This window comes from Quercus lobata, chromosome 1 (genome assembly GCF_001633185.2).
Source record: "Quercus lobata isolate SW786 chromosome 1, ValleyOak3.0 Primary Assembly, whole genome shotgun sequence".
Taxonomy (NCBI): Eukaryota; Viridiplantae; Streptophyta; class Magnoliopsida; order Fagales; family Fagaceae; genus Quercus; species Quercus lobata.
The window spans coordinates 17,589,391-17,606,464 of NC_044904.1; the positions used below are offsets into that span (position 1 = coordinate 17,589,391).

Below are 17,074 nucleotides of genomic sequence, written 5' to 3' on the forward strand. Positions count from 1 at the left end.
CCACTGATATTCACTGGAGTGCAGTCAAGCGTATACTCCGATACCTCAAAGACACCATCAACTATTGTCTTTATCTTTGACCCAGTCCCTCCACTCACTTGTCGGTATCCTTTGACGCAGATTGGGCTGGTTGTCCAGATGATCGCAAGTCCACTAGAGGCTATTGCATTTACCTTGGTCACAATCTGGTTTCATGGAACTCAAGAAAGCAACAAACTGTCGCAAGGTAGAGTACAGAGGCAGAGTATCGGGCTGTTGCAAATGCTACTGCAGAGGTCCTATGGCTTAAGTTGCTTCTCAATGAATTGGGCATTCACGTCAAAACGCGTCTAGTGTTGTGGTGTGACAATGTGGGTGCTACTTACTTGACTGCGAACCCTGTCTTTCATGCACAAACAAAGCATGTCGAAATTGATTTTCATTTTGTCAGAGAACAGGTTCGAAATAGGTTTCTACAAGTGCAATTGCTTTCAGGCAAGGATCAGATTGCAGACATTCTGACCAAACCTCTTGTCTCCACCAGGTTTCATAAACTGCGTACCAAGCTCAACGTTTTGTTACTGTTTTAGTATGAGAGAAGAAGATATTGAAGAGTGTAGGAATAAGCGCCTTGATAAGGATACAAATACAAAATTGTACTGTTCTGGCACGATGTGGAGGGTGCCCGTTTTGGATTTGCCAGTGCATGTGTACACAATGAAGAGGGCAGTACTTTGTTGGTTCTGTCCAAATGGTTTACCGAAAGGCAAAGAGGAGGATGTGCTCAAAGGTTTTGAAGACGATGAAGAGGATGAGTGGAGGATATTCAATGAAGGTGTAAGGGAGATTGTGTTTAACAACAATATCAACAAGAGAACCTTTGTTTTAAATTTAAATTTTACTGTATAATTACTCTTATAGACACTCATTTATTCTCACATTTATTCTCTTCTTGCCATAATTCATTCCTGAATGTACTCTATCATTTTACGGTGCCAACTAGTGTTCCAAAAAATGTTTTAGTGCTTTGACATTCATGTTCAAGCATCTTAAAATTTAAAGCATGTTATTGATAGACTCAAAAAAGTTAATCCTAATTAATCTAATAGTATTTAGAAGTTCTCTTGTAATCAAAATACCTCCAAAGTAATTTGATAGTATTTAGAAGTTCTCTTGTAATCCAAATACCGCTCAAATCAAGGCATTGGATGATCATTAATCACCGCCACTAGAATCTCCAAGCAATCTGATAGTATTTAGGAGTTCTTATGTAATTCAAATACAATAGCATAGTTATCTCTTATCTTGTAAAGAAGCAAACTAAAACACAAGCTCTTATTATTCTCTCTTTATATTTCGAGGAGGTTCACGTTAGATTTGAACTGAGGACTTTTTTTAATCAAAGTACTTTTAAAGCTTAAGTGTGATTTACATCCAAGTATGCATCCCGTGTACTTAATGTTCATTGTTCTTCTAATAAAACTTATTGCCGATAAATAAATAAATAAATAAAATTTATTATTTTTTATAATAAGTTAATTTAGATTAGGAAGACTTATGATTAATTTTATTGATACATTATAAGAAGTTAGTGTTTATCTTTTTCTAAATTAATCTTGTATTGCTGCAAATGTCCATAATGAATAAAAATTTGTCATGATTTTATAAATTACGTAGTGTTATTAGCTAGTCTGATATATAAAGGTACTCTTCTTATCTTCTTAACCAAAATAGGAAAAAGAGAGAAGAGATTAGTCCTTAAAAATTAATATATAAAAAACCTATCAAAGTTTACATGGTTCAATTTTGCTTCCATCCTCTTCTTTGAGGACATATTGTGGATCAGGAACCAAACTATCTTTAAGGGCCTCATCCTAGACCTAAAGAAAGCTGCATGAGACATTACTATCATAACGTCTTCTAAGGGGCTCCCCGCTTCCCTCAGGAGTACTTAGATCTCATTCCCCATTATCAAAGGAATAGATTCTAACCATGAAGAGAGTCCCCATTTTGGTATGATTACTATGTTAAATATATAATTTTCAATAATGACTGCATTCTTAAGAGCCTCCTGATTTTGTGACTCGGAGAATCAAGTAAAGGTGTGCATGGGAGAAGAAGATATTAGAGTGTAGAAGTAGGTGTAGGAGTTTGCACCTTGGTAATGATAATGGTAAGGATACAAATAGAACATTGTACCAACATCATCGACAAGAGAATATAATAATATCGTATTACTTTGTTTCCATGGTGACAACAAAGAATGGAGGGTATTTGGTGATGTGGAGATGAAAAGGATAACTTGCAGTCATGGACAAGAAAGAGGAATGCATGTTTATCAAAAAAAAGAAAGAGGAATGCATGCATTATTCTTTTGGTTTCTGGGACTGCTACTTGAGCATTTTCATAATATCATTCCGTATATAGGACAAAAAGCATTTGTAGGATAAAAAGACAAACTCTAGAGATTCTTCGAGCAAAAGTCACTTTGTATAAATGGGCTAATTAATTGCTTCTCTTATTGTTCCTCCCCCACCTAAAAGGCTTAGTTAAAATACAATCCAAAATGCAAGGCAAGGCTGATAAATTTTCAATCTGAGAGCTATTCCAAAATTATTAACTCATGTAACTAGCTATAAGAAAACCGAAGTTACCAAACTACCAATAGTTCCCTACTTCTCTGTAAAAATTCAAAATATAGTAGTAGTACATCATGATCAAACCAAGTAAGCTAAAACTCTTCCCGACTTTCAACATCTCATAGTAAGTTTTTTGACTCACAAAAAAGGTGATAGCAACTAGCAAGGTAGCAGTTTTTTTCTGCATGGAAGTGAATTCAGAAGAGTTGGATCACTACTTAATCTTAGGCAATGCTGCCATAATGGAAACCAGCCATGGGATTGCCTCTGCCAATAGTGCCATCTAAATTCACACAAATAACGTTAGTGTTTTGATAAACTCACAGACAAAATAACTTTTTTTTGATAGGTAATAAAACTTTTATTCAAAAATGCTGAGCATCATGTTCACGATGGTGAACATTCTGATCAAGAAAAAATACAGCAGGTTTAAAAACTTAATCTAATAGAGTGTAAGAAATCAGAAATAACTAAGACACAGCACAATAATGATTGATCGGTATTTTTTTTAGGGTATGTTTATTTTAGTTTAAAATGCCAATTTATTATCACCTCAAACTAGTATATAGGTTTTTAAAGTTACAGTTGTTCTAGATATAACTTTACTTTACACAGTTTATTTAAAAATATATATATATATATATATTTTAAATGCAGCCTACATTTGTCTCCATTCAGGTGCAACCAAAAAAAGAGCAACAATCATGTCCAAAAGCTACCCTATTGGTAATTTGGTAAATCACGTTTGTCAAAGCATGGAGACAGTTTAAAATAATTTTCAAGCAATGATACACTTGACAATTAAAGATAAATTAAAGTGGAAAGTAGTCACAGATTGAAGAGAAAACTTAAGGTCGTACGCGTACCAAGTGGATTAGGCTCTCACTTTTGTAGATTTTGAGTAGAAATGGAAAAGGTAGTTGCTAAACAGTCTTACACCCGCTTGTTTAGAGAACATTTGCCGTCACAGTAAGGTCTAACATCTCTACAAAACTTTTACTGAAGATAAATGAAGTAAATAGTCAGTGGCAATATCATTATAGAATATTATTTCTTAAGTGTAATATAACCCTCAATATCCTATTTTGACCCAATTTGATTGAGAAACATTCCATTATGATATCCTATTTTAAACCCCAATTTCCTTGAGAAACATTCCATTATGTTGGATTGAGTGTTTTAAAGCTTCCAAATATATGCCCTAATCTTACTAAATTATCCACATTGTCATTTATTAGGGTTTATTTTGATTGTATAATTTGAGTCCCTAGAGATATGTACGACAATTGTAACTACTACGAGAATAAGTAGATGCATCATTAGTGAATTTCCTTTCACTATAAGTTGCATCAAGGATCAACATTAAGCTCATAATTATTTGCATTAGTGATGGATGAACTCACTAATTCAACTAATTCGATTTAAGATGAAGTCTCTTGGTGTATGTTTTTACACAGTTTTAGTAGATAAAACTAGATGTGGAGTTAATATTAAGTAAGAAATTTGGAGAGATGCTTTAGAATATAAATGATTTCAGCTAAGTAGGACTAAAACTGAGTAGATGAAATATAAGTTCAGTACATGCAGAAATAAAGACAAAGGAGATATAAAACTTAATGGTTAAGAGATACCAAAAAACAAAAGCTTTTGATTTCTAGAATCCATAATACATAAAAATAGAAAGATTTTAAAAGAATATGAATCATAGGATAAGAGAATATGAATGATAGGATAAGAGAAGAGTGGATAAAATGGAGAAGCATATCATGAGTATTGTGTGATCATAGAATATTTGTTAAGTCACATGAATTTTTTTATAAGATTGCTATAATACCAACTATGCTCTTTGGTAATAAATGTTGTTAAGAAGCAATATGTTTATAAAATACGTATAATTGAAATGAGAATGTTAAGATGAATAAATGAAAAAAATAAGATAGAATATGAAATGAGGAATTTCGCTTAAAAATTGGATGGCCTTTATTTATAAAAAGATGGGAGGGAGTCATGTGAAATGGTTTAGTCATATGCAGAGTAGAGCAATTAATACACCAATAAAAAACAGTGAGTTGGATTCTAGTCAATGGAATGAAAAAGGTAGAGGAAGTCCTAAAATAATACTAATAAAATTAGTAAAAGAGCACTTGTTAATTAAAGATGTAACAAAAACTATGATTTCGGATATAATAGAATGAAAGAATACATTTTGATCTTGATTAATATGTCAAGTGTCCATAACCAACCCCAAATATTTGGAACTAAGTGTTGGTTCTTATTACTGTCATCTAAAAATAATATTTGAATAACCCGCATGTGCAGTAGCCAGAAAACATAACATGCAAGTCTATTACACTCTTATCAGTAAATCCCACCGCCACTATCTCAGTATGAGAAAAGTCCTAAAAATTTTTGAGAAAAGAAACAATAATTGAATTAATTTGCATTTTACTGTATTTCAATACAACAATCAGGGCATTAAATCACTAAAGAAGTTAGAATATCTCAATGATCTTAGCTCAAGCACCTGATTGGTGAAAATCTTAACAGCATGTGCACTGAAGCAGGCTCCTATGCATCTACTCATAGCTGATTCAGTCATCACTGGTTCACAAAAGAGAATTAGTTTGTAAGGGGCTTTGTAACATGCACTATCTTTTATTCAACTACAGTAATCACCCAATAGTTATAAATCACACAAGTTAATAACATTTTATTTTTTTAATAATGTTGGGAACCTTTCTAAAGGGAGAGCCATTTGGACTCAACTCTGGCCAGCAAAACCTACGGGCAACTAATCCCACCCGCCAGTCGGGTAATCCAGGGGCATTCACCCCTAATGGGTTAAGCAGTTTATGCTCAGCCCAGAAGCAGCTCCAGAGAATAACATTTGAGGGAAGCCAAAATAGATTTATCTAATGCACACATTTATTGGGATCCCAAGGATCAAAGCAACATATATATCTATTTGAATCAAAAAACCATTGCAGCCTGCATCTACAAATTACCATTAAATAAAGAAATGGCAAACTGTGCTAGTAAAATGATGACATTTTATTGAGATTTACTCCAGATAAATGCAAAGAAACTTCCTACCTGTTTGTTGAAATACTCAAAACCCCATTTAGATGAAAACTGAGTCAATGCCATAAAATAAATCTAAGAGGTACCTAATGTTCCTAAATCAACTTGTAAAAGTTGATAAGAGGGAAACACATGTATAACTAGTTCATGCTTCTGAACTCTGTAGCTCTTTTTGATGCACTCATGCACAAATTATTAGCTTTCAAATCTTCCCTAAGCAACTACATCAAATCCTTTTCACCCTTCACCATTTGGAGCCTTTAGAACTGACGAAATAATCCCATATGACATATCGCATTCAAGCATGTTAAACCACCTAGAAAACATCTTAGTACCATCCCATTGAACCTATGTCATTTGTGCTTCTAACCATCATCCTACCATCTTCAACTGCATTTCTAAATGTGTAGCTTTGAGCCTAGGCTATCATGTTTCTATGGCCTCTTACAATCAGAAACATGGATAAATTATGCTTTACATTTTCCATTCAATGGCGTTAGCTTATAGAAAGGAATTGAGAAGGATTACAATTCTCAAAGTTACTAAAGTTAACAGCATCTTTCGAATCAAGTACAATTCTTATATCATAGAATTCAACTAATAGCTCAAAGGGGTAGTAGTATTACAGAAACTTTTTCTAAACCTACAATATGCACATATCAGGTTAAAACATAACAGCAGGTTAGTCTGGCATTTGCAAAGCACAAAATTCCACATATTCATATACCTATTTTACAAAACCTAACTGATGTTTACTTTGAGATCTACTAACAGGAAGGTACACCAAAGGGCCTTCAAATCGAACAACAGTTCCATTTGCTAAAAGATTAAGACAGTGCTATCACTGCCTACCAAACCTTCAGACTTTGATTTCATGCTTTTTCCAATTAGAGCCCACAAGCCATAAAGCCTAAAAAAGCCAAAATTCTGTTCAGTAACTAGGGCGAAACAACTCTTGATATAAATATTCAATCATACTCCATGTACTGAAGTATTTACTAAACTGATACACTCTGAAGATTTTAAGGTCCACACATGGGCTTAGTTGCTTGCTATGTACTTCATATCTGAATTTTTTTTAGCACCCTCAAATAAAGATGATAGATGTGAAATATTTGTTCTCTTTTCTTTTCTTTTTTTTTCTTTTTTCTTTTTAATAAATAGAGTATTATTTCAAAAGATTGAGCACATATTTAAACAAAAAAAATCAAATTTGGACTCAAAATCTAGGACTTGTCCAAATTTCGTGCTCTGATTAAATGCTTACATTAAATTGAATTGTTTACTGCACATTAAAATTTTAACAGCATAGACAAAGGGAGCTGAAGACATACTAGAGACTGAAATGGTACAAGGCCTAAAGATCATTGAAGTGGTAGTGGAATTCTAAAGTAAGCATAAAACTTTATATTCTCAGCTAAAGTAATCACTTATTAGTAAAGAAGAAAATAAAAACTCAGCTAACAACCCATCTACCATCAACACAATGAGGCATGAAATAACAATCAATAACAGTGCATACAAGATTATCAATAATGAAAAGTAATGGTTGTTTATCATCTTCTAAGAACTGTAACTACAAGGTACCTTTTACTGCCACTGTGTTGGATGATAAAACAAATAGATCAACGATGAAAATCACAGAAGATGGAAACTCCCAGACCTGTAGAAGGTTTAATTAAAGTTAGAGGGATATTGGGATTTAATTAATCAATAGAGACTAGCCAAAGAAGGCAGAAGGAACCATAAAATGTGTCATTCACATACTATTGATGGCCAAGTGACATTAGAAAATCATACCATCATGACGATAAGAAACATCTTGAAGTAACTTGAAATCAAGATTGCAAGCAAAATATCTTTATTCCTGTGCAATTTAAGAAGAATAAGCCAAACCAATCAATATTGTTCCAGATGTAACTATGATAACATTATGAACAGAAGTGCCTCATCTAAATACTTAAGGTTAGCTAAAAGAGTCCTAATTTATTAGGTCTTATTAGGCCATGCCTCCAAGATGATATGTTGTCTTTTTGTATCCATTCACATACTCAACCTGTAGTCTATTAGGCTTTCCTGTTGTATCATATCACCTCAAGATTAAAAAAATTCATTCTCTACAAGCTTAACCATATTTGCAAATGGGTATACCATTCAAGGCAACATTGCTCATATGTATTAACTCCAAATTCTCATGAATGAATTCAAATCTCTTGGTATTTTAGAGTTTGACAGTCATTGGGCTTCACACCATCATTTCAACTACTTGCTTATTCTCATGTTATTTACCTTTCAATTTATCACACCATAACTTGTACCTATTAACTCATCATTCAAATCCAGGAGATCCTTCTTTCTCCACTAAATCAATTACCCTTAATTCCTTGATCACATTGAGAAAGCTTCCCAACTGATCAGTGCTTAAGGACTACCTAACAAAATCTTATTCCAAGAAGCCACTCTAGAGATTGCCAAGTCTTAACATAAGCAAAAAGCTCAATGTAATGCAAATCCTCACCTTAGGCTTCCAGCTGATCTGCTCAGAAATATCTTTGTTGCAAGAAGAAAAGTACCGAGAAACAAAAGATTGCCAAGAAAGACATCTGTCAACAACTAAAACATAAATGGAAAACCCATTTTTTAGACATCATACAAAATACAAGCCACATGAAAGTTTTGAAAATTAAATTCATGTACACTTTACACATATGCATGAGCGAACCTTTCGACATGTCCAAACTAATGAAGAAAGGCTCATGGACGAACTCCACTCTTCATCACAACTTTTTAGAACAATACGCCTGTCTAGGATATTGCTAAGGCACTCAATCATAATCATAGCATGACTTTAAATCATTATTGAAAATCTTAGATCAAAAAAAGAAATATTGTCCCAATGACAATGGATACAAGCATCCAAAAGAAGATAACCAACAGTTGACTTCCACAATAAACCCTGCAAAGTTGTAAACAAATAACAAACCCATGTTAGAATTAGAAAACTTGAACAGAGCAACGTCATTATGAGATTAAAGTGAATAAACTAAAATGAAGAACTACCAGTTGTATTCTAAGAACAAGTGGAACTGTAAACTCCAATAAACAAGGATAAGAACTTACAACATTCTAGGTAGGGTATAGAATAAAAATCCTGTCTCACTCTTAGCGTTCCACTTTATGCTCCACCAACTGCAACATGTTGTGTGTCTAATTTTTTTTCATTTTAAACTTTAGTTAATTTATAAGAGGGACATGTGGCAGACTATGATTGGTGGAGCATAAAATAGAACACCTAGGGTGGGACAAATGACCTTTATTCCATAGTACTCATCCCACCCAAAAAAAAAGGTATTTTGGGTACATATTTAAGAACTTGCAAAGCGAAAATTCAAAAGCAATGTGAATAAATGCAACAGAGTAATTAAGCAATTCACACTTATAATAGCATGGAAAAGGTAAAGTGAGTTTAGAGAGTAGATGTACCTCAAAATGTGGAGCTCCTTGTTTAAGAACGTTAAAGAGTAGATGTCTATATGCTTTGGGCTTGTGCAGAATCAAATCAATTAGAAGAATCTACAACCCCAAAAAAAAAAAAAACACCCAATAAACTTAACTGTCGTAAATGATATATGTATGTACTATGAAGCACCAAATATGGAAAAAATTAGAGATAATTATTAGCTTTCCCATTAAAAATAAGAGAGAAAAAAAAAATACCAAGAAATTACATTCGATGTACTCATCAGCAACTGCTTTGCAATTCTCCTATCAAAGCCAACAAATCAGAAAATGAATTGTACTGTGTAAATGGAATTTAAGGAAGACAAACAAAAGAGAAAGAAAGGAAAGGAAAGAAAACAAATGGGTACGTACGCATTTCATGAGTCGGATGTTTCCAGGTGAGTACTGCACGAACAGTGTTTTGATCCGAAACCCACATTCCACACATCTGTACATATCCATCTCCATCTCTCTAAGCTCTTTCTTCTCAAAGCTACACTCACGTATTGAGAAAGGGTGGCACTGGGTATGGAACACCTAGACACAGTTTTCAGTTTAGAGACACAGAGACATGTTGACCCGTTTTATATACAGTACTAGACTCAAAATCATCTTTGCCCCAGTTACTTGAATACTTCCAACCAAATTATTTTTTCCAAGGCCCAAAAAAAAACCCAAAATATTTTTCAACGAAAAAAAAAATAATTGCGAAACCCGTTGTCCACTTTTAATGATTATACTTTTTATCATCAGATTCAGACGCTAATCGATTTTTAGTATAGACAAAAATTGAATCTCAAATCTCTTATACAACTAATACAAAATTTATCAATTAAACTAATTAAAACTCACGTTCAATTGGTTTTTTAATTGTGGAGAAATGTACATCTAAGTTACTTAAAAAAGAAATTTACATTGAGTTGACAAAACCGCACCGTGAAAAAGGAATGAGCTCATTTGATTGCAATTTGGTGAGGGAGAGAGAGGAGCATTAAAATGGTGGATTTTTTTAAAAAAAATTTAATTTCAAACTATTTTTTATAAAAATGTTTTTATGCTGGTATGATTGGGAATTTATCACAGTTCATGGTTTATAATTTCAAGATTAATTATTAATATAATAAAATTATTTAACCAATTAACAAATTGCAATTTTCCCATAATAATAATAATAATAATAATAATAATAATAATAAAACTATTTACCAATTAACAAATCTATTCAATTCTTAATTAATTAAATTATTACGCATTAGTGCATTACCCCCTATTGTCATTTCTCGCATTTTTAAAAACTCTTTAACAATTGATTCCAAATAAGCTTTTCATAGCTTTGAAGCATGGATGTCAATACCGTACCGTACCGGCCGTACCGGCCGGAATATACCGTACCGGCCAGCAATCCGGTACACTCGACCCCCCTGTTTCGTACCGGAAAAAATACCGGCCGTACCGGCCTCGTACCGACTGTACCGGCCAATTTCGGGCAATACCGGCCGGTACCGGGCGTACCGGCCGGTACAGAAAAAAGTTTTTTTTTTTTTTTTTTTTTTAAAGTTTTGTAATTTTTGAATTTTTGTTAGGACAAAATGGCAACTTATTTGTATTAACTTATTAGTATTATTTGTTTTCTTAGTATGCAATGGTAACTTTTAAACTTTCTATTTTATTTTTTTATTTTTTTTCCTTTTTAATTGATACTAAAGTCTAAAATCATGAATAACTAGTTCTAAATTGAGGAAATGTTTATGGTAAACTTTTATATTTATTATAATATATATATACACAAACACATACATACATATAAATATATATATATATATATATTTATATTTATAAATATAAAAAATAGCGGTAAACCCGAAACGGTACACCGGTATTGACCGGTATCCGAAATATATCGTACCGGTGGCCAAACCGGTACGGCCTCCGGTACGGTATTGACATCCTTGCTTTGAAGCACTTTAATATTATGTTTTACCAAAGGAATGCTAAACATTTGGAACTTTTTAGAGAAAAACTCTATCAAAGTCATTACTCATTCTTTATAAATTTAAAATTTTAAACTTTAAAGCAATTTTCATTGCTGTCAAACACTCAAGATGCTTAAGAGTTCTTCAATTAAAGCTTTACTACTAAAATAGTTATTCTTTAAGCCTTACTTCATTTTTCTTGTCTGTGTTAAAAATATTTAGTGTTCTAAATATATATATATATATATATAAAATAAAAAAACACTTTACTACTAAAGTTTTACTTCCTAAAACAATACCAAACATGTAATTACCATTTTAACCATAATTCTAACGATTGCCTCACTTAAGATGAATTTGTTATTTGTCATTCCATACAAAAACATAAAAAGGAAATGCTAACGAGTGTCCTTGAGGCACTAGTTAAGAATCCAGTTAAAGAAAGTTTTTATGGAGAAAGAAAAAAAAAATTTTAATGTTTTGATAGTTTTTTTCATTTCCTATAAAAGTAACGTCAAAACTTTCCTAAAATGGATTGTTAACTAGTGTCCTAAGGACACTCGTTAGCATAACCCAACATGAAATAGGGTAACCCACAATTAACTTTAAACAAGTCTATTTTTTTGGCTTTTCAAATCATGAATGTGTGTGCGCGCACTCATGTATGTTCTGCTAGAACTTATTTTGTTGTTATATCTGAAATATATACAAATTCACATTTAAGCAGGGTAGAGACATTTTTTAAAAGACTAAACAACATGGAAGAACTTCCAAGGAAAAGTTTCTACTCAAAAACGCTTGCTTGAATTGGATTGTTCTAATTTATATGGCTTAAACTTCTGCTGGAACACAACTGACTACTTGTCTTACAAAATGAACACAATTTTTTGTTTCCAACGTTTACGCACATGGTTCATAACTCTGCATGAGCTGACGCAACAATGTAAGAGAGAAGATTTTATCGCTTTGATGGGTAAAATTAGTGTACCTACCAAAAGGGGGCCAAACATTCTCATTTATAGGGAAAGCCTAAAACAGATCACTCATTTCCACTCTCTAAAAAATATTCAGCTCTACAATAATCTACATCAATCAATTTATGAGGCTACGCCTAATTTAATGCTAATTTACAAGCATCTGCTTCTTGTCAAAGACAAAAGATCCCACCCCACCAACCAAGGGGAAAAATAAAGAAGAAACCATGATGTTACTAAGGAGCTCATCAACTTTGTAGATACTTTTGACAAAGTACTCTTGCCTTCCTTGCTGGAATTCAGGTTTCTGAGTCTTCAGAGGGTTCCCATCAAACTTCCCTAAAGCCATTTTCTTTATTTGACAAGTGAACAAACCACCCATTAGAAACCAGCAATCTTGGAAAAACTGTACAACTACGCACCTCAGAAAGTAACACTCATTTGTTAATGCATTCCTCCAAACTAGACACCAGAAGACATAAAATTGATGAAATCCCGGTGCTTCTCAAAAGCAACTGAACAAGTTCTAAAAATCTTCCACCATTGTATGTGTGATTATGACTAGAACTGGAAGCATGGAATCATCTGAGGGAATCTTTCTCAGAGTTCTTCAAATTCCAGTCTTGCCTTGCCCTTCCATTGGAGGTAACTGGATGGTACCATCTCATACAAAACTATCTAATACAATTCGTGTTTGCCTAAGCAAATTTCCTCCAAAGATGGCACATCTTCCTCATTATTATACTTCAGCAGCAATTCCCCATTTCCACTGCAAAGTCGGGTAGACAATGAAGGGGATACAGGTGCACAGCTACCTGTAGTTATTTCACAATAAAGCATGAAAATCCAAAATAACTCTATGTTCAATATACTGATGCAATTCAGAAATGAGTAGATCAGGGGGAAATTTTGGTAAAAATGAATTGATTTCACACCTTTAAAAGATGAGCTTCTCTCAAAGTCTTTGGTCACATGCAATAAGATTGTACCAGAGAGCACAACAATAAAGCCACATATTTCTGATGCTATGGTTCCTCCACTTTGGCCATCCCAATCCTGAAATCATAAGTTTCAATGTATAAGGTGCTCAACAAATTGGATTTACATCAAATAATGCCTGATTTTCCATAATAGCCAGATTTTTCTGTGTATAATAAAAATAATGCTTGGCTTGGCAAAGAAAATAACCAACTAGACATAAGGGTGATCACAGAGATAGCAGGAGAAAACTTTTTATACACCAGGTCTCTGCCCCCAGGAACTCCAGATTCAGATAATATGTGTTTATCAAAGTCTCAGTTATAAAATCGTAGTAAACTAGGCAGAGCTTAAAATACCTTAAACATTATGACACTGGCTAGGATTGTAAGCGTTGTGAACATGACGTAATATATGGGGGACACAACAGCAGTGTTGAATGTGTCAAGTGCCTGAAACATCAGAGTAATTTTTGTTAGAGCAGATACTACCGACTGAAAATTTTCAACTCGTAGGCATCCATGTCTAAGTCCTTTGAATTTACATAAAAGTTGAAGCATCCTTTAGGCAAGATATAACAATAGATAAAATAGGGATGCTCGCAAGCAAAGAATCATGGAAAAGGGAAATATTCTGGACTATGGATTGCTCAAAAAATTTTGGCAAGACTACATGTCAAGAAGCATGTCAAAACCACAATAGGCAAGTATGCTTATGTTCTTTAAGGCATTTTAACAGTATAAAGTAGCAAATGTAGAGGGAAAAAGAACAAATCATGGAAAAATTAGAAAAATTTCAAAGCAAGTAAAAGGGTAGAACAAAAACTCTGAAAATTATGCAGGCTAAATTAGAATTATCCCACTACTAACCTTGTTGAGATAATTCATCTGAGTGATGACAGATACAGCCACAACCATCATGAAAAACCATGTCTCTGCATAGATTAACTGATTCTTTCCCTCAAAACTTAACTTTATTGAAGTTCCAAGGGCTTTAACACTCATCACCTGAAAAATTATGACAAAATTGACACAAAAAAGAAAGAAAGAAAAAAAAGTGCATAAATAGTTTTGCCGTACTAATTTCAGAAGAAGAAACCACTGCAGCATGTAAGAGGTTCAAAAGCTAAAAGGTGAACATCTTTATAGTAGATATCATAAATGCTCAGCAGGAAAGGAAAAAAAAAAAAAAAAAAAAAAACTATAAACCATTAATAGTTGAAATGATATACCGAGAGAGAACCCATCAAAGAACAGATGCCGGTGAAAACTAACACATTTGAGTGCCCACAACGTGGTGCAAAATGGAAGACCAGAATGAAAACCAATACAATTACAGAGCCCACGTAAAGCAGAAATGCTGAAACAAAACAAAATTACTCAAGTTAACCATGAAGTGTGTGGTAAATGCAAAAGCAATACACAAGAATTAAGGTAAAATGTTAACCTGGTTGAGTTGCCATACTCCATATTTCCTGAACAGAAGTAATTGGATGCTCCTGTGGTGCATGGATAACAATTATGACAGAACCCACGATGCACATCACACAGCCCAACATCCCAAGATTGTGTAACCTTTCCTTCAAGATAAAGTGAGCCAATACAGCACTACACCATACAACCAAATCATTATAATAACAAACAATCGCATAATATGACACTCGAGGAATATACTGCATCCACTAAGAAAGAAATTGAAAGCAATACCAAAAATTACCTGACAATAATACTTAATGCACCTAGAGGAGTAACAAGAACAGCAGGGGCAAATGCATACGCAACAAAGTTTGCAATCTCTCCAACAATCACTGTATCAGAAATCATAAAACAAGATAGATTCTGCAGACAGTCAGAGCAACGTCAAATGCTGAAAAAAGGTTCACAATTTGTGCACTATAACCGGCAATTAATAAAGCCATTTGCTATGATTAGACCAAAAATGAAAGAAAAATAAAAACAAAAAGGTTAAAAGCTGCTCATCAACTCCTTATGCCACCAAAAAGGTGAAAGAGAACTTTTCTTTTTCTTTTTTTTTTCTTTTTTTTTTGTGCTTAAGAAAGAGAACTGAATATACAATACACAAACTGGAGCAAGATATGGGACACCGCAATTGATCATCAATGTGTTTAAAATAATTTTTAAATTATTAAATTCACCATTTTCCTAACAACTTAAGCTTGTGAGACAATTGATAGTTTATCATGGTATCAAAGCCAAGTTGTCTTGAGTTCGAACATTATCTCCACTAACTCTCATTAAAAAGCTAAAAATCCGACATGTTGAGTCCCACTTATTAAGGGGAGTATACGCCCACGCGTGGAAGGGAGTGTAAGAATAATTGTTAAAAGATTAAATTCATCATTTCCTAACAACTTCAACTTTTGTTACAATACGTGATTTATCACAAAGTAAAAGCTAATTCAAAATCAACCAAATTGGGACATTATGAGATCACATAGAAAACACAAAAGTTTTTGCACAATGATACATGAAAATAACAATTTGCATAACCCAAAACAAGCAACAAACTTAAGCAACAAACACAACAAATCAAACCAATTTTGATTTGAAAACGATCAGAATATACATAACCAATAAAAGAGAACAAAATTAAAAAGCTTACTTGTGGTCAAGCCTATCCACCATAGTGGCTCCAGAAGATAAGAATATCCACCAACACCTACAAATTCAAGAATCAAACACATACCCTTTTGAGAAAACCAAAAACCCATTATAAAAAAACAAAAATTGAGACCAAAAAAGAAATGAAATGAGCGAAAAAAAAAATTCACCAGCTCTAACACCAGAAGCTGCAGCTGCTTTTCTAAGGCCTTTCTTTTTGATGATGAAGCTGGCCCCTATGAACCCACTTGATAGCAAAGCCAAAATGAACCCTTTCAGATTTTCTTTAGTCATGTTGAAAATCTCTCCCTCTCTCTCTCTCTTTTTCTCTTCTGGGTTTTTTTTTGTTTTTTTTATTTTTTTCTTCTTTTCTTCATCGAAAATTGGCAATCACAAGCTTTTTCCAGGTCATCCTCGTTTGCAAATCTGTTGTGTATATTCTGAAGTTTAAACAATCATTAAGTTTTTAACCAAAAAAAAAAAAAATCATTAAGTTGGGAATAGCTATGGTGTAAAAACATGTACAACCATTTTATTTGTGAACATGTTTAAATGGGCTCCACATAATAGGAAAACAAGATTTTTCTAACAAAAGCTTCCCATTGAATTTTTTTTTTTTTTTTTTTTTTTGATAGACCCATTGAATTGATGTGAGAGAGTTATTCTTTTATCCACACTGATATGTCATTCTATGCTACACAGTTTTTTTCATAACTATTTTTGCTTTAAAAAAATATCTATCTAATTTCAATCATAGTTATAAAAAAAATTGTTATATTCACAATATTTTCAAAACATATTTAAAGTAGTAATTTATTATTTGTAGACAAAAAAGTAATTTAAATAATGGTTCAAATTTAAACCAATAATAATTTAAATTCGATTTCCACCTACTCAAAAAACCAATTGGAGTGTTTTTTTTAATTTTAGAAAGAACAATTATTAGAAATAGATCTCATAAATTGAAACTATCTTTAAAAAATTATAAAATACGTTGTAAAAATATTATGAATATAAAACTTCTCAAAATTGCTCCTTATAAAATTTACTTGTATTTATAGAATTGCTCTTTGTCTTATAGGAGTATGATTTTCTTTATTAGTTCCAATGTTACGTTTTACCAAAAGAAGAAAGAAGAAAAAGACCGCAACTATGAAGAAGATTTTTTATAAGGTTCAAATTGACTTAGTATAAACTTTCCTTCTCCCATTATTATATATTTTAGCTGGAAAACGTCCGAGTCAAAATAAAATAGAGAGCATGGGCCTAGATGTGAGGTCATCCATGAAATACATGGAGCCGTGTGTTGTTTGCTGTTGGTACTTTAA

The 17,074-nt window shown here is 32.9% G+C and overlaps 2 protein-coding genes across 4 annotated transcripts; both read right to left on the reverse strand.

Moving 5' to 3' along the window:
• Positions 1-2,559: 2,559 nt before the first annotated feature.
• On the reverse strand, positions 2,560-9,809 carry LOC115981575 (protein ARV 2). 3 transcript variants are annotated; one of them, XR_004089385.1, is made up of 11 exons: positions 9,573-9,805; positions 9,417-9,464; positions 9,183-9,272; positions 8,610-8,655; positions 8,422-8,504; positions 8,218-8,312; positions 7,500-7,566; positions 7,287-7,362; positions 5,143-5,219; positions 3,505-3,617; positions 2,560-2,901 (listed from the first exon to the last, which is right to left on the reverse strand). XR_004089385.1 is itself a non-coding variant. In XM_031103845.1 (10 exons), exons 1-10 carry the CDS (start codon positions 9,666-9,668, stop codon positions 2,833-2,835), a joined length of 747 nt encoding a protein of 248 aa, XP_030959705.1. In that variant the 5' UTR covers positions 9,669-9,809; the 3' UTR covers positions 2,560-2,832. The 3 variants fall into 3 exon arrangements, 1 of the variants encoding a protein (XP_030959705.1); XR_004089384.1 differs by having other exon boundaries at positions 3,485-3,617; XM_031103845.1 differs by lacking the exon at positions 3,505-3,617 and having other exon boundaries at positions 9,573-9,809.
• Positions 9,810-12,117: 2,308 nt separating this feature from the next.
• Positions 12,118-16,192, reverse strand: LOC115981590 (probable magnesium transporter NIPA6). Its single transcript, XM_031103864.1, has 9 exons — positions 15,917-16,192; positions 15,748-15,804; positions 14,842-14,932; positions 14,572-14,732; positions 14,357-14,484; positions 13,995-14,132; positions 13,485-13,577; positions 13,083-13,203; positions 12,118-12,962 (listed from the first exon to the last, which is right to left on the reverse strand). The coding sequence occupies exons 1-9, from the start codon at positions 16,038-16,040 to the stop codon at positions 12,826-12,828; spliced, it is 1,050 nt and encodes a 349-aa protein (XP_030959724.1). The 5' UTR covers positions 16,041-16,192; the 3' UTR covers positions 12,118-12,825.
• Between the last annotated feature and the right edge of the window lie 882 nt (positions 16,193-17,074).